The 22,428-nt window shown below is 38.9% G+C and overlaps 1 protein-coding gene across 15 annotated transcripts in view; it reads right to left on the reverse strand.

Moving 5' to 3' along the window:
* Positions 1-22,428, reverse strand: part of LOC309712972 (ankyrin-3-like) — a 158,271-nt gene that overhangs the window by 39,669 nt on the left and 96,174 nt on the right. For 4 of the 15 annotated variants that reach the window (XM_082544235.1, XM_082544234.1, XM_082544226.1 and 1 more), the window contains 13 exons: positions 21,234-21,332; positions 20,956-21,054; positions 19,928-20,125; positions 19,482-19,580; positions 18,112-18,210; positions 17,920-18,018; positions 17,740-17,835; positions 16,991-17,063; positions 16,283-16,342; positions 13,569-13,604; positions 9,369-9,492; positions 4,241-4,343; positions 1,568-1,674 (listed from right to left, as the gene is read on the reverse strand). In XM_082544235.1, coding sequence (XP_082400361.1) covers positions 1,568-1,674; positions 4,241-4,343; positions 9,369-9,492; positions 13,569-13,604; positions 16,283-16,342; positions 16,991-17,063; positions 17,740-17,835; positions 17,920-18,018; positions 18,112-18,210; positions 19,482-19,580; positions 19,928-20,125; positions 20,956-21,054; positions 21,234-21,332 — 1,292 coding nt within the window. Of the gene's footprint in view, positions 1-1,567; positions 1,675-2,581; positions 2,627-4,240; positions 4,344-9,368; positions 9,493-13,568; positions 13,605-16,282; positions 16,343-16,990; positions 17,064-17,739; positions 17,836-17,919; positions 18,019-18,111; positions 18,211-19,481; positions 19,581-19,927; positions 20,126-20,955; positions 21,055-21,233; positions 21,333-22,428 lie in introns of all 15 variants that reach the window. The other 11 variants (XM_082544236.1, XM_082544228.1, XM_082544225.1 and 8 more) reach the window with 7 other exon arrangements.

Consider the following 22,428-nt stretch of genomic DNA (forward strand, 5'->3'; position numbering starts at 1 on the left):
GTATTTTTGTCTTTATACGGCTTTAACATAGGTGATATAACATGTTGATAATCAAGCTTTAGAGCTGCCTGTAGGTGGATTTTCCACTGGACAGAGCCAGTGTAGCAGTTTCCCTCTCTCCCATCTTTGCACTAATCTAAAGATAACCAGCTGCTGGCAGTGGCTTCATTTCCCCCCCCCCCAGTCTTCTTCTCTAAATCTACCCTTGAAAGGCAAATTTCCACCATTACCAAACATGTCAAATAAAACTTTGTTTAAAATATTGCTTTATCTTCCTTTACTTAAGTAACAGATATAATTTAAGTAATCCTAACTTAACAGTTTATCCATTAAAGACAAGTAGAGAAAAAGTAATGCCTGATGAAGCTATACGCTGCCTGACCAAAAACACTCACCACCTGCGTTTAACCAAGCAAATACGTAAGAGTCTTCCATAATATGTTTAGATTGGAAACAGGTTAATTATCTCTAAGTGATGCAGTGAGTAGCTTCTCATTTCTCATGCAAACACATTGTAAGACATGTTTCAGAAGAGTCAAACAAACTGTAGTCCTATCAGTGAGGCTAATCAGAATTAAAGGCTTCAGTTTAATAAGGAGTATAAAGATTGGACTCTGTAAACAAATCTATGTGGTAAATGTGGACAGGATGAGTCCAGTTTACCCTGCTCCAGAGTGATGGGGGCCTCAGGCACCAGGAGTAGTTGATGAAGCGATATACCCATCATGCCTTGTGCTTGCTGTGTTATAATCTAGGGTTGCTTTAGTTGGTGATATCTGGTTTAATATATGTTATATACCCCAGAAATGAGGTCAGCTGAATACCTGTATATACTGAATGACCACATTTTTTAAACAGTGCATTGTTTCTTCTCTGATGGCATATTCTAAGATAACAAATTGTAAAAGAGTGGTTCAGTCCAGGCCTTAGAAACTTGGGATGTGCTTTACGCAGTGGTCTGATTTTCACATAAACAAGGCGAAGTTTTGATAAAAAATTAATGCAACTATAATTTTTTTTGGCCGGGCAGTGTACGTAACTTTCAAACGAGTCCCTTAATGGGCAATTAACCAAGAGGTCAAGATTACCTGTTACAGCTGCTGCGAGAGACAATGAGTTATGTGACCTTCAAATCAAGGTGAGGAGGAGCCAACTTTCCAGCTTTACTTTGTTGTGACTAAAAGTTTCTTTTTAACAGCAGTTTCTAGTTACACCTGTTTGTTATTAATGTTTGATTTTTTTTTTAAATTACAGAAATCCTCGAAGTATTAGCTTTAAAGACTTAAAAAGGGTGAAGAAAAAATGCTGCATGTATGAGCTGCCTTGTCAGAGGGAAAGAAAATGAGACTCAGCAAGAAGAACAAACAGAAAACACACAATAAGCAGAAGGAGATGATGACAGTCACTTCATCCTTTCCTCTAAAGGGTATAAAACTAGTAAGCCGTTTTCCTTCCTCTCCTTCCACTTTTTCACTCCATCTTTGTGATTAAGTCAGATATTTTCCCTTTTTACTCCCCCCACTCTTTCCTCCTGTTCTTATCCATTCACATTTTCAAACATGCTTACCCAGAGTGTATTGGTGAGGACACTAGGTTGACATTATCCAGTGCATCTGCAGTCCAGCTGTACCTCCTCAGAGAGTCGCTGTCAAAGTCCTTAGCCGCTGCCAAATGCTGTGGAGAAGACAACAGAGTCAGTGCAATTCACGAGTGTGTGAAAATCTAAGCTAACTTCTCCTTTTAATGTAAAGACTTGCTTTTGCACATGCAAGGCTAATAGTGTGGAGGCTACAGATTTTTCAATATTCCTTATTTAATGTCAAAGTTTAGACGGGGATCACTAGTTTTGTAGATATTTCTTGCAAATTTATGAATGAGTCATAAAATAATTTCTTCCCGAGAAAGACAGCAGCAGATGTCGCTTAGCGTAAAAAAAAAAAAATCAGGAGATGTTACATTTCATTAGAACACAAGCTGTCAAAAACATCTTGATGACATTCAAAACGAAGCTCGGAGTAAAATGCAAATGAAAAATCACCACATTAAGGATCAAAAGAAAAAACAGACATCAGATGGCAGAAAACAAGCGACTAAAAATGTTTACAGACAGACAGATGCACTGACACCAGGCCCGTTGTGTCATCAGTCTGAGGATGCTCTTGAAAGATTCAGATTCACTATTTATATTCCAGATGTGCACCAATATGACATGTCAAGTTGAAGGCCATGCTTCAAACAGGAAATTAAAGCTAAGATTTTAGAGTACTTCTGAAAACTCGCTCACATTTAATGAGGAAAAAATACTTGGAGTATTATATTAATCTCCAAATTGCTACAGAAAAACGGGGAGTGACAAAGACACAAAGTTTGGTTTTACTTATCCAAGGCACATGGATAAGTAAAAACAGGGAGGCTACTCTACTAAAACACTGTAAATACACGCAGTACGGTAACAACTGAATCCAACTGATGAAATAAGTGATATAAAAAAAGAAAAGTTAACAATGCTTTACACAACTAAATGATACCAACATGTGGAAACCCACTGACACGAAGAGTGCATAATGACTTCTACATCTACCTTATTGTGTTGCTCTACAATGAAAGACTTTTCCTTACGAAGCATCTGGAGGAGCGTTAGAGGAAACAAGTGGTTATTCAATTATTCAATAACTAGTACATCTTTACTCTCCAGTTACACAATCATATGTCCCAGTGTCATAAATTTGCAGATAGTCTCAGATGTAGGTTTTTTTTTTTTAAATTTCAGTTAAATAGACCCCACAGAGTTTTTGACCACTCTTTGTGCAAAGGAGCAAAGTTTTTAATTCAGAGTTAAACCATATTATCCAGTTCTGGGTCCAAATGCCCCTTCAGCTTGCAAAAGCAATCAAATATAAAAGAACCAGTCAGAGTTTCAAACAAAAGTCCAAATTATTTTTATCTAATAAAATTATCTGTTTTTTTGTGTAAATCTAGTAAAATGGTCAGTTGTGTTACAGTCAAGCATTAACTAAAAAAATAAAGGTTTGAAGAGGTTGAGTGGTGTTCAGTGGGATTTTTAAATCGACTGGAGGAGGATAGATAACCTCCACTGATATTATACATGATGGAAAAGGCGTAGGCCTGTTGTGTCAGCTACATTAGAGGCTCTACGCAGATTCAATGCAGAATTAAATTATGCAATAGCAACACGATAGCTAGCTGACATATAAAGATTTTGTACCATGTTCTGGCTGAAGTAATTCCCAAAGAAAAGAAAAGAAAAAAGCAAAACTGTTTAGCAGTTTTCAGCAGGTTTCAGCTTTTTTGTGGATAGCAAACCAAGTAGTTCAATGAGTCATGTTTGGTGCCAATTTTACATTTTAAGAAACAGAGATGCACATTTGCCACTGCTTATGCAAGAAAGACTTTACCTGTCACTTCACAGGCAAGCATAATCTTTATCCGCGCTGTCATTGAACTCATGGGTATTCTATGAACAAGTTTTACTTGAACTTCTTCTTCTTCTTCTTAACCTTAAATGCTATTTTCTTGCATCTTTCAAGTAAGTGGGACATCACAATAATCCCTCTTAGATAGCAGCAGGTAGCACTAATCTCATTTCCTCTTTCAGTAAATTGTAACTTGATTGATCGTCTTTATGTCAGTGGCAACACAAGTGTAAGAGGATTGGTGTATTGCATAGCCTCTGGCACAGCACCAAGACACCTTGGTACATTTGGAGACAGAAGTGTGTCACTTGTGAAGTTAATGACCAGCGGATTACCGGCTGAGAGAATTAAACTAAGGGAGCAGCCAGCAAGAGGTATGAAGCATAGCACGAGCAGCTTCAAACTGATTTTTTGCTCCCACTAGAGTAGCTTTGCATGATTTGCAATTCATAATAATCCTTATTATATGAGCAGCCTCTCACTTCATCCAAAATCTGAAACTAGCTGATTCAGAGCCCATCACCCCTCCTTTAAGCCAACTTTATTGTGATTGGCTGCTCCTTGCAAACAGAAGATTTGAACAGCAGCTGGATGTGACTTTTATGTGTGATGTCCATATTAGGGACTTTGTGAAACAGAGTTTAGAGCAGTCTGGATTATTTGTAAATACACTGACCTCATTATTTGACACGTTGGCCCTGGTTATGTTAGAGATTAAACATTGTAACATGATTCATGTGACAGGAAATAAGAAAAAGCACAATAAGTCCACTTTTAAGACCCGAAGGTCCAGTCAGTGTACGTACCATCTCCTTACTCGGCGCCAGTATCTCCTCTATCATCATGCTGTCCCGTGTAAATGAGCTCCGGTTCAGCATGTTGGACCTATCAGAACTGAAGGAACGAAGGCTTGGTGTGGTTGTCGTAGTAGATTACCAAGACAACAGTCACAGTGATGGAAAGGGGAGGTGAGGAAGAGGAGGAGGAGGAGGTGGTGGTGGTAGGGGGGAGGGGGGGGGGGGCAGAGGGTAAAGGGGTATGAAAGTGAACAGAAAAAACAAAACAAAAAAAAACAAACACAAACACATTAAATGCATGCAGCTTCCAGGAACCTGACTGTATGGCACCAGAGACAACAACAACCACAAGAAAACAGATTAAAAGCTGAGAGAAATGACTGATGTGTAATTTCGCTGAAGTGATTAAAAATCGAAATAAAAAATTTCAGATGCAGATGAGATTGTACTTCTGGGGCGATCAGTGTACAGTACTGGTATTTACCCATAATAATGACAACTTTGTTGATAATCAGCTGGCACTATTTTGACTCCTCATGTCTTTGTATACATCTGTCAGCTTGTGCAGGCTGTAATGTTGTTTGTGATGGGAGCTTTGAGACAAACTTTTATGAGGCAAATAAAAAGCATTCCTGAGCGATGACATGACGAATGTTTGCCTGCAACATCCCAACAGCAATTACATCAGTGCCATTAGCTTTATGCAAGTAAACTATTGTGAACCAATTAACTATCAATGGCAGGAAGTGCTCTACAGCACAACTCTAAGTGCTAAAATCACAAGGCTGTGGAAACCAAGAGCAGATGTGGCTGCAACAGATTTATTTTTTCATACAATTATCCAAAGATTTTACATTTATAGCTGGGAGTCCTTTTTCCATTCATTCCATTCAATTGATTAGTGTCTCCAGGACTCAAAAGTTATGTCCTCAACATATATTATTCCTGAAGAAGAAAAAAAAAAGTTTTATTTCAAATTGGTGGAATAATTTCGGGGGGATGTTAATAATGAATGGCATTTATATAGCGCTTTACAATTCCACTATTCATTCACACACTGGTGGAGGCAAGCTACAGTTGTAGCCACAGCTGCCCTGAGGCAGACTGACAGAAGTGAGGCTGCCATATTGCGCCATCGACCCCTCTGGCCATCACCAGTAGGTGGTAGGTGAAATGTCTTGCCCAAGGACACAACGTCCGAGCCGGGGCTCGAACCGGCAACCTTCCGGTTACAAGACGAACTGCCAACTCTTGAGCCACGATCGCAGAGATAAATGTATATTGCATGAAACTGTGTACTAGTTAAACTAAAGGAAACTGCAGAACAAAAATGTTTAATGATCTTAATGAGGGCATAATTAGCAGTCTTGATTTTCTATAAAAAGCCAAAGATATGATTTAAAAAAAGACTGGACGATATCTGACTTCTGTTACAGCCCGTAGTTAAAGTCAGTCTTGTGTTGTGAAGCTATTCAGTACTGAAAGAGGTTCACTTGTCCTGTCCAAACAACAATCTAAATAACATTAAATTCATTTGTACAGCTCCAACTTAAAATTTGAATACTTTTACAAGTAATTCTACTTCTAGCAATTTCTCATTAATGTTGCTCTGGGACTATCACTGCAACTGACCAAATTTATGCTGTCACAGCTTTGGAAATCAGGGAAAATAACTATAACAACTATAGTTACTATAGTAATAAAGTGCTACTCAACCTGTTTGCAGGGATTTATTTATTTTGGTTTGTTTGTTTTTCAGCTTTTTCAGCTGTGTCTCTGTGACATCAACCACAGAGGTGAAGTCCCAGAGATCTGCAAGAATCATTTTTTTCACCTTCGCCAGGTTGATGGTTTAAAATTGGACCTGATAAGCCAGGGGCGAAGGGGATTTAAGGGGAGATCTAACTATGACACAGAATTGATTAACAGCGTGTTAATATATCTTTAGATGATAGATAATCCTCCTTCTCTCATTCTGATAATGGTCATAGTGCTATGATAATAATTTTATATGTTATGCAGCAGGCTTGAAACTTGCAGCTGAGCCCATAAAATCAGCAGGAAAGTGTTTACTGAGGTCGGAAAAATGGACGTGAATGCTGGCTTTAGACAGACCTCGATACAACAAAAGGATTTTTCTTTTACAGACTATGCTTGCAATGTTATGAGATGACAAAAATGTCACTTGGCATGGATTTGTTTCTTCCACAATAACATTGCAATTTCACATTGCGATTTGATTTTGGAACTACTTATCCACATGAAATCACATTTGATATCTTTATTACTGAGTGTTCAGTATATATTCTCTGAAAGTATTCAGGGATAAACTATTTGAGCCTAAACTGATGAAGGCAATAGCATCCTCATTGCCTACAGATATCAGTTCAGGTCCCTGGAAGCTTGATGGAGAAATCAAAATTATGCAAAGCTCCACCTTTGTGGAAAACCCACAAAGACCAAGATACAGTCAAACATAAAAATAAACACCACTATTCTCTATAGCCAGCTGAGCGCTTTTCAACTGAAAGTAAGAAATCAGACAGAGATCACACAGGTGAACCACAGCAAACACACAGTGCCACAGAGTTAACAAAACTGGTCAAGATCATTGCGTTAGTAGTCAAATGTGTTAAACAAATATGGTCAATATGCATTACACTGAACCACAGAGTCATGATACTGATAGCAACTGGGGTTTAAGGGAGTGGGGAAGGGGTGAGATGGGGGAGGTCTAGCGAGGCCTCGTCATGCCTTGAGTCTTACCTGACTTTCGGACTAACGTTAACAACGGACATGAGGAGAGAATAAAACATCATGAACAAACAGAGGAGTGGACAGAAAGACGAGAAGCCAGAGCACAGATGCAGGTTGGTACAATGATGACAAATGGCTGACTGCCTAACCAGCTGCCTGAAACTTTGTGCATGAGGGAGGAGTTGCAAATAGGGAGGTGTTAGAGTATTCCAGCTCTGAGATCTGAATGACCCTTAATCTCTGAGGAGAAACATGTGCCTCGATAGCTGCTAAATGCGCCACCATTCTCATCAGTTAGCTATGGTTTGCCTGCTTTTTGTTGCTCTGCGGGTATGAAGCACTTAGTTTTATTTGAGTTTTATCTGTTGTAGCTATAAAAAAAGGGGGAGAACAAAAAGACTGAGACCAAATAGCCCGTGTTTCAGGCCATGGAACCAAATCAGATGTTTGTAAAACTCCAAACATTCTAGAGCTGAGATGAACTGCACACAGATGATAATTCTCCATCTCATCACATTGAATAAGACTTTAAATCTGATCTATTCTTACAACAAACTTCCACTATTTTCATTGTACATGTAAAATGACAATAGAAGGCTATTTTATTCTATTCTTTCTAACAAAAAAAGATTGCTAAGTTGAAATTGGGGATCAGAATTTGTATTACATCAACCTCTAGTATCATAAATTATGCAGGATACTCATGTTCTGCTGTTAATATTATGAGGAAAACCTGGAAGGCACTTTCTAAAACTTTTTTATTTTTATAACATTTTTATTAAAATTTATTATCTTCTAGATGGACTGCACTGGAAGTTATTTGAACCAATTACTGCATGAGAAACCAGTTTGTTAAACTATCTCTAAGCTAGATTGGTCAAACACACACACACACGCATGCACAGACATCACCCCTCAAACAGTGTGTGTTGATCTAACCCAGCACTCAAGGCCATGCAATCGAACGTGCTTCTAATTTCCTGTGGCTCAGCGTGCATGTGTGTCACGCTTTAGATATTCAATAACCCCTCCCTCTTCAGCCAGTTGCACAAGTGTCAAGATTTTCATACAAGCATAAAGTTCAGCAGTTGCAGAGTGCAAACTGTAACCTCTGGGTGTGTTTGTGTGTGTGACATGTAGGGATCAGAATAATGGAAAGCTACATTGTTATTTAAAATCTTCTGACATACAAACAAGATCATTTCAACTTAAAAACCTGCAGCTCTGTGAGTTTATCCATTTTCTGTGTGCAAACTGTATTTTTAGATCATGAGGTATCACAAGATTTCTTGTGCTGTTAAAAGTAGTTCATGAACTCTGTTCTGATTAACACTGCAGTATCTAGTCAAGCAGTAACTGTGTCTGAAAAAGACCCATTAAATAAAGATAAAATGCACTACAAAAGAATAGATGACCACAAATGAAGACAAGCATCTGCCCAACTATTTTTCCATAAAAATCCATAAACTCGTGTGAAAGAGCAGTTTCTTGTTTTGTACTTTAGAGGTTTTATTTTAAAACCATTTGACCTATGCTACGCCCATGTTTTTTCTTTTAGGTCTTTGCTGAAAAAGTTCCACAGCACACGTTATCTGCAGATCTTTGTAAAATATGTGGTATGAGAAGATTGGTGACGTAGTGATAGCTTGCAGCCACCTGACTGCTTGCAAGGAAGCTCTGTTTAAATCAATAAAGGGCTAATCAAGGGGCTAAGTCGGTTAGGTTGGTAATCGCTTTCTTCACAAGATTTTTTCACCTTTAACTAGTCTTTAAACCTTCATTCTTTTGCAAATACTCTACTATTTGTTCCCATGTCAGATATTAGGCTGTATAAAGAGACAAAGGTGATTCTGCCTGACACAGTGACTTGTCTAAATAAATCGCAACATAGCTACACCCTTTATCATCTATTTTATTCTAAATGCCACCATCACCAAGTTAATAGACCTAAACTTCCAGAGGAGACCATAAAATCATCATGAAAAGGTTTAGTGAGGTCATAATTTAAGTCAGAATTAAGGTCAGTTTCTTAATCTTTTTACAAACAGAAGAGTTGCACCTTGCTGGCCTTCAGCAAGATTGCACGTTTAAGATAGTTGTCTTCACATTTTAAACCCAGAAGCTATGCCTGGATCTATAAGAGTCGTGGATCTATAAATACTGCTTCTGGGAAAATGCTGAAACAAAACTACAACCGTGGTAATTTTTTTTAGCCATGGAAATTTTATATTTTTGTAAACCTCCACATTTCTCGCAGTCGGCAGCTGCAATGTTATGTATGTCATAACAACTGATGTTACAATGCTACATGTAGAAAACATACAAAAGCTAGGAACAGACACAGCACAAACGCAAATTGCTGCATGTTATAGCATGTTACCTCTGAGATCGTGCCCCAATGCTGAAGCCCATGTAGCCGTCCTGAGGGAGTGAGTCGTCGCCCAGTTCCCGCAGATCCTGGGGGGCCATATATTTGTCCGTGTCCCCCGTCATCGCATCGTCACCTGGTGGTTTAAAACACAGAGAGCGTTAACTTTACAAAAAAGGTTCTGCATACATTTTTACTCTCGTCTGCAGAAGGTAATGCCAAAACTTTAAGGTCACAGTCTCTTCAATCAATAACTGCTTTCTGGGTTTCTTTTAGCAAGTTAGATCTTTAACACAAATCTGTGCTGCCCAGTCAGTTGGCCCTGTTTTTTATCATTCATGCAGACCAACACACACACACACACACACACACACACACACTGGCTCTTTTAGACAGATCAATGCAGCTTCTGCCTACAGGCTGTTTTCCAGTCCAGTTTTGGTTCAACAAACACAAACAAAAGTCCTGCTGTCACTGAAAGCTTTTTGTCTCTGTCTCCTGGTGACAAAAAATGGTTAACAGTAACAAGTGAAGCTTGGAAACAGCAAATAATTCCACTATCAGGGCCTACAAAACTAACTTTTATATCAAAATAAAGGTACGTTTTCAGCAGGTTTAACTGACCACAAGAAGAAAATGCTTTCTCTACAGCCGAGCCCCAGGACATCATTGCAAGTATGTTGCAAAGAAGTGGTTAGAAACATACGTTACAGGTGTCGCAAGAAAACAGGTAGGAGCATGCTATTCCCCTCAGAGGTACAGTAGTTCCTATCCTACTGATGAACCTGTGACTGCAGAGTTAAAAAAGCGAGGGGAGGAGAGCAAGTGCATGCAGGCGGAAAAATGAGGGGAAAGAAAAGGAAGGCATTCCAACAACCACAAAGCAACAGAGACCCCCCCTCTCCTTCTCGTGTCCCCTCACCCCCTGCTGGTACAGCACCCCTCCCCCTAAACTTTCTCTCTCTTTCTTGCACACACACATATTCACAAACATTTTACAGACCCCATCTGGCCACATTCCAACCCATTCTCCAGGAACCCTTCTCATTTTAGCTTCAACATGAGCAGAAACCCCCTTCTCATTTAGCCACAAACTCACCTCCTGCTTTAAAGCACTTCATTCAGCCACAAGTCCAGTTTGGAGGATTTTGCCCTGAACTAACTTTTCCTCGACTTGTAACCTCCCTTTAGCTCTCTGTCGCTCTCTCCTGCACACACTGTCTATCTTTCTTTCACAGCCCAGCACTCACACAAACAGATCGGCTTTCTCCCGCCTACCCACTCCAGGATTATCCAGTGTGTGTGTGTGAGTGTGTGTGTGTGTGTTTCCGAACAGACACCTAGAGCTCACTGCAAGACAGAAATAGTAAGTGGGTGTGTGACTTAGACTTAGCCGTCTAACACTGAAACTGGATGTACACATAGAGTGGAATGCACAAACTCTGTTTTCCTTAACTTCCAGTTCTCAATCTTGTGATTTCTATTCGTGCACTGGTTTGTTTACATATCATATTGTATGTCTCTTTAATTTCCAAAGCACGGCTGACTCTGTCTGCCCCCCCTTTTTTTTTTATCTCTCTTGCTTCTCCATGTAAATTCTTTGGTGTCAGTCACAAATGACCTCACTCATTCAGCTGCTTTGCATGTCAGAAAGTTGTAACTTTGCCACGTCTTTCCTGAATCAGATATTATGCAAATATCTAATAAAGAACTGGAACTTGCAGCTTGGTAGAAAATTGAAAAGCCATTCCAAGTCCAGCAAAATGTGCTGATAATAATGCAGAGGTTCTAGACTGCAGTATGGGCAGAGTGAGCTTTGGTGACTAAAAGCAACCTTCGCCAAATTTAGCTTAAGATTCTAACAATGTGACTTCTGCCACAACCCACATGAAAACAAAGGATGAAGCAATGCAGATTATACCGGTTGGCACTGACACCGAAGCATCTAGAGACACGAGGGAAATACAGGCATGTATTTATCTGTGCAACAAACCGATGTTGTACATTGTCATGGATAATGTGGATAATGCAAATTCTTCACTTGTATACACACTTTTTTAGATTCTAGTCAACAAAACCAATACTCAGTGTATCTGCAGTAGTTGCAATTCAACATGTTATTTTCATGAACATGTTTTCTTTCTACATTATCCCATTATTTTTCAAAGTATTCTGCTGACATGCCTGTTTGCACTTCTATGGACTGCACTGTTAATTTTCAAAAGGACAGTGTACTGTTTTAAAAACATTATCTTTTTTATTTTACCTCCAACCTTCCTGTCTTTTTTTGTAAGTGTTATATTATCCACAAGGCTGACAGTCAATGTTCTGGCTAGAGCCTGATGGATTTTTAAGATCAATACTGACACAGATTTTATCATATCATTTTGTAAAAGCCAGTATTCTGATATATCAGCCCTTTTTTTATTCAGCTACAAAACATAAACAGGTATTGCTCTGTTATATGTAAATTAATTGAAGGGTGTTTCTCCAGTCTTTACTTTTTAAATGTTCATTTATCAGCTAGTTTAAATGTTGGTACAGAAAGACTGTTAAATAGCTAATGCTGGCCAATAACACCGGCCCACTGATACACCAACGCCTGATTCTTGAACCTCCAAATTAATTCAATTTCAAATTTGCATTTTCTGCCCGTAATAGATGTGGAAGGGTTCATTTGAGGTAACATTTAGGCAGTAAACAGAATCTGACTTTGGAAAATCACTAGAGACTGTTTTCAAACTTTAGGGCCCTTGGCTATTAAGAAAAGCATCAAGTTTCTGTAATGCATTTTAAAGCCAAGAAGCAAATCTGTTCATGCTGACCATTTATGTGCCACATGTCCAAACACTTTCTATCTAAGGCTGTATTAAAAACTTGAAGCCCCCAGATAATTAAATATCGAGGGTTAGTGAACGTGCCGGAGGCGCACACAGAACTTTCCAAAACCACAAAAACACCTTTCACATAGTGGCTTTCACCCATATTGAAAAGTTGATAACAACTTTATGGTAACCACCTAACAAGACTACCCAATTTTAAAAACAAAACAAGTATATTTAAAAACAGCTGAAAAGCTACTTCTTGTTTGTTGGTTCCAGCTGTTTATGTAAGTTTTCTTTTGAGTTTATTACATACTTATTACATATATAGAAGTACTAGAAAGCCACAGTCTGTTTGCAAGCTTCTCCAAAGCATGAGAGCTGCACACACACTTGTAGCTCACTTCAGGGGCGATTTATAACCTGCAGTTTGGTAAAAGTTTGATTCTTTTTTTTCTAAAGTTTACTAAAGACTGCTTGGATGGCTTCCCATAATTACTTGTTATAGCCTTCTCAAATTCTCAAAGGTACTATAAAGAAAACAGCTGTAAAGGAAACTCTGATCTCATGAGTTTTAGTACCTAAAAACTCGGAAACACTGACTCTTTCTGTTACTGTTCTGGGAACATTTGAGTGAAACTGGGAGGAGATCAATAATGCAAGTGACTCATCACAATGACAGAATGCCATCCCCTGAATACAGTGATAACACCAGCATTGTTGGGCAGCCCATGTCTGAAAGAAGGTTCTTATTTGCAGCCTATTAATCAGTTCTATTACATAAATGAACAGGTTGTCCTCCTTAAATGACAGGTTGCTATATTTAGCTATATTTACAATGTGAATCGGCAAAACTTCAGACAGGAATAAAGGGCCAAAGATGGAAAAAAGACATTAAAATCAGTCACTACATTGGTTATTGGTCATAAACTGAATACCGACATGCCGTGTGTATGTTTTACCCTTTAAATCCTTTAACCAACTTTAACTGACTTTACTGGTCTGGAAAATCTCTCACGAAGGCAAAGTTTACAAATTGCACAGGGGTCTCCTGATTTAGATCATGGATTGAGTGTGTTACTGGAGATGTTAAACACCATTCCTCCACTGGTATGCGAGCTTGAGAGTGTATATTTGTGCGCGTTGAGTTGCCCTCGTTATATTTTTAGATCAAAAATTAAACACGGACACACTGCTGAAGCTCTACAATCAAAACAAGCACTGCACAAAGTCAGCGTGAAGGCAAGTCATGCACATATGTATGAAATCTTTTTTTTTTTTTTTAATACCAACAAAATCACACACAGTGTTTAGTTGCATCAGTTCAGCTGTGCCAGTTCACGCTGGGTATTAGAGTTAGTTACAACAAGATCACTTTCGTTTGACTTACAGGAATAGCTGATGCAGATATTTCCAACATCCATTTCTGTTTAAACACAAGCAGAATCACATTTGACCATTTCTGTCTACATTTGGAAACACACAGTGTAAAAGATGGACCTAGCTTCCAGCTCTCAAAAGAGGAAACTATTTCATGACCAGTAGGGGGATGACTCTTTTCCTTGAAAAAAACACTTTTGGTTATACAAGTCTGCAGAGGTTTGCTGTGTAACATCATGTGCACCTTTCTCAAAACTTGTCCGTCCTAAAAACATGTGCATTTCCAGACTGGTTGGCAAGGGGTTCCTGGGGTTCCTGGTTGTAGCTAGGTGAAATCAGTCTCAAAGACTGGCGCAATGACAATGTTCTTGCAATTGCTTTCATTTCTAGTATATTGCCAAAGTCGTCTGTAGTTTGCACGGAAGATGCCAACTCGTCTGCATACACTTTGTAGTAAAACTTGACGGTCTCCGTTTTTTGCTTGTGGAGTTTCACTACCATCTGAAGAGTAGCTGAGTGTCTGCAGAGAAGTTGGTGTCCTCCAAATAATCTATGGACAACCTTGGCAATCTGCAAGCAACCAAAGCAATCCCAACAAGGTTTTTGGCATCCGTTCAGGAAATGCACATTTTTTCCTCTCACAACCAGTGGTTTCAGACTGGTCTCACACTAACTTACACTGTCACCAGGAGTATTACACATCAAAAATGGCAGAAAATTTAGTATCACATGGTTAGCAGGCACGTGTCTGCAAAAACTAAACAGGAAAATTGCCCTTAGCTCCCTTACTTTGGACCTCGGTATTATGTAATAAACTAATTTGCTAGTTTTTGGGACAAAGTAAATGAAAGATGTAGTTCATTATGTAAATTATGGTCATTATTAAGAGGAGGATTAACTAGGGTATGCTCACTGGGTAATGACTTGTCAATCTCAAGTCAGAGCCACACTTTACTTGTCACATCCTATTTCAAAAAGCTAGAAGGCGGAGGCGAGATTTGTGTATGATCACATTACTCCAGCCTTCGTTTTTATCAGTTGCCATCTCATCTCTTTTTTTTTATCCTATTTTCCCTCAAAAAATTCAAATTTCTAATGCAAACTTGGACCAGTAAAACTCAGTAAAACTCACTGTGAGGTCACCAGAATATCGAGACATAGAGCTATACTGTATTTACATTTCATTAAGTACACTGTATTTGACATCAGCAGAGGTTTTCTAGTAATTTTGTGATATATTCACACTACTGCAGGAAAGTGAACTGTTAAAAGTAGATTACATTTCTGCAAGCTCATATTTACCCACTGTAAACTACAGAAACCATGAAGCGTGTGACAAGCTAAAAATGAAAGCCTATCATTGGGAAAACACCACAGGGGGGAGGACGAGCCAAGCTCCCCCCCTAAAAAAAAAAAAGAAATCTACTGATCATTAATTCCCTGTCTGTTTGTCATTGGGCACTGGTGGTCAAGAGCTCAAGTTCAGATCCTTTTGAGCCATACAGGAGTCTAAAAAAAGAGTAGAAAAGAGTAAACACACACACACACTGCAGCAGCTGCTTCAGTGTGTTTGTGTTGGCCTGAACGTGTGAAACTACAATGAAAGCATCACTGACAAGCCCACGAAGACAAAGGATCAAGTGTATGTGTATTCTACTCCGCGGTGTGAAAAGAAATCTGTTACACACTTCCCGACGCTCCATATCCAGACAGTTGGCATGGCAACCGGCAGAAAGGCATATCCCCTGCATTTGGTTGCACAAAAGTACAGGAGGTTTCACAAAAATGCAGTGTGTGCGTGTGGAAGGGGGAAGGCAGCAGGGGAAAGTACTCAAGTACAGCGTGGTGTCTCACACATGCATGAATGAAGAACAAAAGTTTTAGAAAAATACTTGGGAAAACAATGAAGAAGAGAGTAGTGCCATTTTAAAGCCATGCCAAAGTTAGTGATTCTCAGTAATTGAAAACACTGCTTCTAGTGTCACGTCAATAAATCACCCTCATCACATCATAAGTTTAAGACATCCACAGTGCTGTGACTTCACTATATTCACAATAAAACAAACATAATTTTTTTCTAATATGGTTGACATCGGAGCTTTTTGCTAGCAACCAGATATATGAAATACTCCAAAAATCAATCTGGAGGAGGTAAAAACATGGCACATTAATACAACTAATTGATGATTATTTAAAAAAAAATTCTATCTTGTTACCTGCTTAACCTTAACGAAATATAGTAGCCTGAAACTGACATTACGAGACAAAACATGTTAAACATGTAAGCATAGATGAGTATTTTGTGGCACTTTTTTTGCCAATTCTATTGCTAGTATCCACCTCTATCTCCTTCAAGGTTAATTTGATTTCAAGTGCATCCCATCATATTGCAACTTTTAGACATTTATTAGTCTTTTGCAAGCAGACATAAATGACAAAGACACCTTTGTGCATTTTGACAGACAAATAAAGGTGCTTTGGTGAAAAAAAGATCTGCAGTATCGAAACATTTTTCCTCAATTAGCATTATTAATCTGTAGCATAATATAGGCTGTTTTACATGTGAGTTATTATTTATTTTGAATGAATCGTGATTCCACTGTGACACAAGAAAAGCAAGAGACTGGAAATAGTTAGAACAAATGAATGACGCGTTAGAGAAGGGTTGTAAAAGGAAATGCTTTAAAGAACAAAAAATGTAGAAAGATTAAAAAAATAAAATACCTTCTTCCACATCAGAAAAATAGTCCTCTGTGATCATTTCGGGGATATTGGATTTATACACTGTGTGTTTGAATGAAGGAAAGACAAAAAAAGAACCAAAAATAGATGGAGAAATCATATTCACATCAAAATCATAGGAAAAGGAAGAACTGAAAATAAACGTGATTATTATTATTAAATGTTTTAGTTCCATTTGTTACATTGAAAATATCAAAATAAAGTTTCCAATCATGCACACGATTGTATGTCAAGTCACAATTTGGACTCAAATTTAGAAGTTAGAGTTATATTTGAGATATGAAACTCATAGATTTTAGATAGTAACCTGAAATTTTGACTTAGTAATGGAAAAAATATGTGTTGCTTTGGGGGGGTTACAGTGGCGGAAACAAACCTTTCAATTATCAAATAAAAAATAAACAAATAAACATACTGGTTGAAGAACAACAGCAGGTTTTTTCTTCTGAATTACTCAGAAGAAGTAGAAGCAACACAAAATCTTTCATTGACAATAAAAAAAAAATAGAGGGAAATCTAACAATGACAGTACAGTGCTGAAATATTCACTTATTCCAGCCACAAAAGCAAATGTGACCCAAGCTGATATTTTAAAGAATTTGTCTCTCTTCAGGTTGCAAAGACAAGTCTTGCCTTGATATTTATACATCAATAGAATTACTTTGAAAATGCTGTTAAGCAAAACTTTACCTTCATCATCGGACATGTCCAGCACCTCGTTCATGGTCTCGGGGACATTCATTTTGTGCTTCTCGATTACAGTCTGTTGAACAGAAACACGCTCTTAATATCATGACAGTAACTTTACCAAAGTACACGTAATCCAGATTTCTATCCCAGTACAACAGCATCTCTATTCCTGCACTGTTTACTGTGAAAATGTTCCAGTAACTTTGCATTTCTATGTTTATGTAGGTCTTTTCTTTCATGTTATTTTTTTAATGTAGCAATACAAACTTATGTGCGCAAATAATAATTCAAAATGTTCTAGAAAGCCTTTGACAGTAGCTTTTATATAGATATATTTTTTTATGTCTGTGAAAGCTCTCAGTCATCCAGGTCATCGTAGTCTATGGAGCTTGGAAAGAAAAGCGTCTGGACTTCTTAAAGAGCTTCTTTAAGTTCTTATAGAACTTAAAGAAGTCCAGACGCTTTTCTTTCCAAGCTCCATAGAATTAAGTTTTTTAAACACTATCTTAGGCCAGTGCCTTCAATGCTTCTGTTTTTGTGAAGTAACTGCCTGTTACTTCACTGTTAATGCCCGAGGCATTTCAAGATAGCTGCTAAGCGGCAGGAACTGCCTCTAGGATTCAGATTTAAGTATAACTACTACTAAGTTTAAGTATAACTGTATCTATACAGTTAGATACAAGTAAACCATTGAGAAGCCATATTAAACCATACATCACATTTGAACACTCTTTTAAACACATACACACCTGAGTGGTCAGAGTCTCCTCTGTGACCACCTTGAGCGTGTCCACAACAGAGATATAGCCGAGCCTCCTTGCAATGGACAGAGCGCTGTTTCCATTCTGGACAAGTAATAAAAATGATGAGAATTGGTGTTGAAACTAAAAATAAATGAATAAATGTTTCAGATTTCTGAGCGTACTGACATTAGTGAGTTCATTGGGCGATGCTCCATGGTGTAACAGCAAGTTGATGATGTGTGTGTGTCCCTGCTGTGCAGCCTGATGGAGAGGTGTGTAGCCGTTCTGCGGGGGAGGGATGAGAGAGAGCATTAGAAGATGTTCACAGAGACAGAAAATCAGTGACGTATGGTGAATATACACGAAAATAACAGTTACCTTTGTCTTGGCGTTGACCTTCGCCTGATTTTTCAGCAGAAAGTTAACCATCTTCACGTTGCCATAGTGACAGGCCACATGAAGTGGAGTGTATCCAAGCTGATGAAAAAGAAATGTAACTTCTGTTAGCACCACTGTGGCTACAATAAGGCATGTATTCATACACTGAAGCCAAAAGGCAGGGAGAGCAGGTGCAAGACCCCCCTAAATGACAACAGATACGACACTCAAATCAAAAATACCACATATGACATAAGATGGAAAACTTGGGGTAGAGGTGGGTTGGAAAGAGGCTTGCAGAGGTAGCAGCAGATGAGCTGTAGGCTGATTGTGGCCTATGTGAATTAACAGTCTTCCCAAGTCCCTTTATAAAACAATAAGACCACATGAGAAACTGGTGAGGATAACTGATTTCTGTATGGCCTATGAGGATTTTTGCCCTGTGACAACTTAATGTTCAGACTGCTTCAGCACCCACACTTTGAGACAAGAGCTCATTTATTTTGTCTGAAAATTAAGCTGAGTGTAAACTGTGAACATTTAAGCAGCTGCACGTGAAACATGTCCAATGCAAACCAAAACAGTTGTTCTGCCGTGCAGTTTGAAGTTGACACTCTAACACTGTTTCATAAGATCTGAAATTCAAGTTGACTGTCTCACAAAGTAAAAGCTATATTTCCAAAATAAAGGCAAATGGAAGGGAGAGAGGAAAAATAGGCAAAATTCAATGTCTGAATTCCTACAAAGAAGGAAATTTAGTTAATTTGCAGCAGCAGAAGCTTTGTTTGTATGATGCGTCCTCCAGCTGTTGCCATTTCCGAGCCAAGGAGGTCATGACATGGAAACACATAGCAGAGGTATTCCAGCTGTGATCAGCATAGCCCGCAATTACCAATCTTATATTTATAAAACAACAATATTAGACAGGGTGGACTGCAATTAACTTTAAAGACTGCTGAAATCCCACAGTGCTTATGCGCCTTTAAGGGCAGCTATAAAAGAACGATATCGTTTATTTTTGTGTGAGTTCTGTAAAAGACTCAAAGGCTGGACATGATTCAGCAGCTGTTAATGTCTAAATAAGTTCTGGCAGGACTTTTTGCGCTTCTTGATGGCATTTTAAAATCATGTCTTTTTAAAAATTACAAGGCATGTGTTTAATTATTCAATTATCCTATTAAAACTAGAAATGTGTCACTTTTGTGGGAACCTGCCTTGTCAAAAATACAAAAAGTGAGAGCACTGGCACAGACCAAAGCCCAAACCCCAAATGATACTTAATTTACAGCGGTGAAGTGGCAAGATAAGCAAATCCACTTTGCAAATGCCTTAATAACTTTAATCCAAAGACATGAGGAGGCTATCATTACCTTGGTCTCTGGATCTATGAAGGCTCCTTGGTTGCACAAGACCTCAGCAACATTGACTTTATCCTCCTGGGCAGCCAGGTGAAGTGGAGTCAAACCAGACTGAAGGTACAGAAACAAAGAAATAGAGAAATACAGTCAAATACACAAATGACAGAAGAGTGCTGAACACAGTAGTTTGACTGAGACAGCTTGAAATGAAGCCGTTTAAGACACAATGACAGGTTTGCACATCACGGTAATGAAGCACAAATGACAGAAAAATGACAAAAGAAATAACCATCAAAATAACAGAGTTCTGGATAAACAAATATTATTTGTGTAAGTAAAATCAAGGCCCTGCCTGTTTGATACGTGTCAATGGTACACAGACACAAATACACTGCAAACATTAATCTTCTGTCATTGCATGTCAGCCAGAGATCTACACACTAATAAAGGGAAAACACCTTATTGCCCATGTGAATAGGAGCGTCCCGAGCCAGCAGCAGCGTCACAATGTCCACGTTTCCTTCCTGCGCTGCAAGGTGCAGGGGAGTGATGCCCTGCCGCGTTACAGAGTTGGTAGAGGCGCTGTATTCCAGTAAGGTGGTCGTTATCTCCATCTGATTCTTCTTAGCTGCAATATGTAGTGGAGTGTAACCATTCTGGAAAGCAGAGAACGGGAAAATTGACCGTTTTTCTTTTATAATTGAGCTAAGTCACATTTTGTCTTTGCAGAAGACAAAAACTCTGTAACCCTAACCCTGGTTCAATGTTCCACAGAATTAATGTAGCACTCTTGACCCTTCATGATGCTGGCTGGTAATTGTAATAATTACAATGCTAACTGTACAAGAAAAAAGATGACGGGGGGGAGACAAAAAAGGAGACTGAGAATCTTATTTATTTCCTTCTTCCAAACTGAAGAGAAAGTAGCATGTATATATACCAGAGGAAAAAGGAACCACTTGTATTGATCCTTGTTCTTATGCAGCAAGGAAACTGGGCATGAGTGATGGATATTCGGTAGTTTTAGAGGATTTGCTTCATTTGTAAAGAAACGTATTTGTAACTTTTGTCTGCAACCAATAAAATTCCCAGTGGAGAGGTTCTCCAGGCCAGCACGGTTGGCAGAAGCCAAGCTGGAGATGCTATATGCTTCTAAATATCTACCTAGTGGTGAAGAGCAATATTTTTAAGCTTCATTTATGTCCCGAACCTGAAGATATTTGCCTTAAAGGATTAAAAAATGCATCCCTTCAGTGTTCTACCAGAAAATATTGGACTCTTGTTGACTTCAGCAGGAGCTCTACCAAAATATATGATGATAGAGTGGAAGGGCAATCTAATCAGCATGTGGAGCACAGTGTAATTGCATGTAATTGGCCGAATGAATCTAGGTCAGTGTGCTCTCATCCTGAGCCAAAGTGAGGGGTTTTAGTGCATTGTAGGGACATTCAATTTGACCTCCACTGACAGTTTGATTGACTCTTACCTTTGCAGCAGCGTGCGGTGAGGCTCCCTGGTTGAGCAAGAGCAGCGCCACCTTCTGGTTATCATAGTGTGCTGCTACATGCAGTGGAGTTAGTCCACTCTGAACACACATACACAACAATTGTTAGACGGTGATTTATCGTACATGTCGTGGAGAGCAGCTGGAGCAGAGGTGACGTGGAAAGTATTGTGAAAGCTACACCCACGATGACAGCTGAGGCGGTACTGATGTGTGCGACATCAATATAAGTCTCTCTCAGATGCACAAACATGCATTACCTTTCCAGCAGCATCAGGCTGAGCGTTCTTCTGCAGCAGCAGGTTGGCCACCTCGATTTTCCCATATTTTGCTGCGACGTGCAAAGGAGTGAAGCCCTTCTGCAGAAACACAAAGGAACATTACACCTAATTTAATACAGTTACTTCTTCTCCCATGACTCATTTTCTACACATGGCAGCCCAACAGAACCACATGTGTTTAATCATAAAGTAAGCGAGCAATTTTCAGGATTATGTCATGACAACATGGAGAACTGCCCCCTTGGTCCTTAAACACAAATCAGCACAGGGTGGAGAAACTTAGTGCTTGATTTAGATTCTTTAGCTCTGAGGGAACAGATTCAAAAACCATGATCATGATTCAGAAGCGGGCCTGTAGAAGTTTGTATGGAAAGACGGAGGAAGCTAATGGGATGTAGAGATGGGAGTTTAACTGCAACTCGATTAAATTAAACCTCACTGGGATTTGGGACGTATGTGTGCGTCATATGTCTTTTACATTGAGTACAAGTTACTGCAGCTCCAAACAATGTAAGATTTGAAAACCATGTTATGCACATAACCTAAGAAGAAAGTCTTACACTTCTGGTTTTACAATTGCATCACAGTCTTTAAAGCTGTTGTGAATTTAGTGGACTTTCTAATGGGTGGAGCAACTTAAAAACAAAGCGGACATCTGAAACCTGTTGCTAAATTTTCTGATTCATCCAGACATTGCTAAAAATTACCTGGTCTGTCTTTAAAGAGTTAAAAATACGTGGCCATAAAATGCTCTGCTGAAACGTAAATTGATGCTTTTGAAATGAGTAACTGACGTGGAAAACTGAGCCAAAAGTCGACAAAGGCTTCTCCAGCAACAGCATTTCATTTTCAGACTCTATGCTCTTACTTTGTCCACAACCTTATTATGACACATCTTTTCCACTGGCAGACTGTCAACTATAACTGGTATTCCACAATCATGTAACTCCACTCAGTCCAAATGTTGCAAAATCCCTGTAGAATTCATGCATTAACATTTTTCAAGCTTTTCCAGGATGAGACAGGACAACCATCATGTTACCAGCTGCAAGGATGCAAATCTAGCTGATCTGCAACAGGATAAAACCTCCTCTCTGTCTTCAGCAGATTGAATTAAAGTTTTTGGACTAGTTTATGAGTATAAGCACATAAGCCATCAGTGTCTGTGTGAGTA

Source organism: Aulonocara stuartgranti, assembly GCF_965226115.1.
Source record: "Aulonocara stuartgranti genome assembly, chromosome: 8".
NCBI classification, from domain to species: domain Eukaryota; kingdom Metazoa; phylum Chordata; class Actinopteri; order Cichliformes; family Cichlidae; genus Aulonocara; species Aulonocara stuartgranti.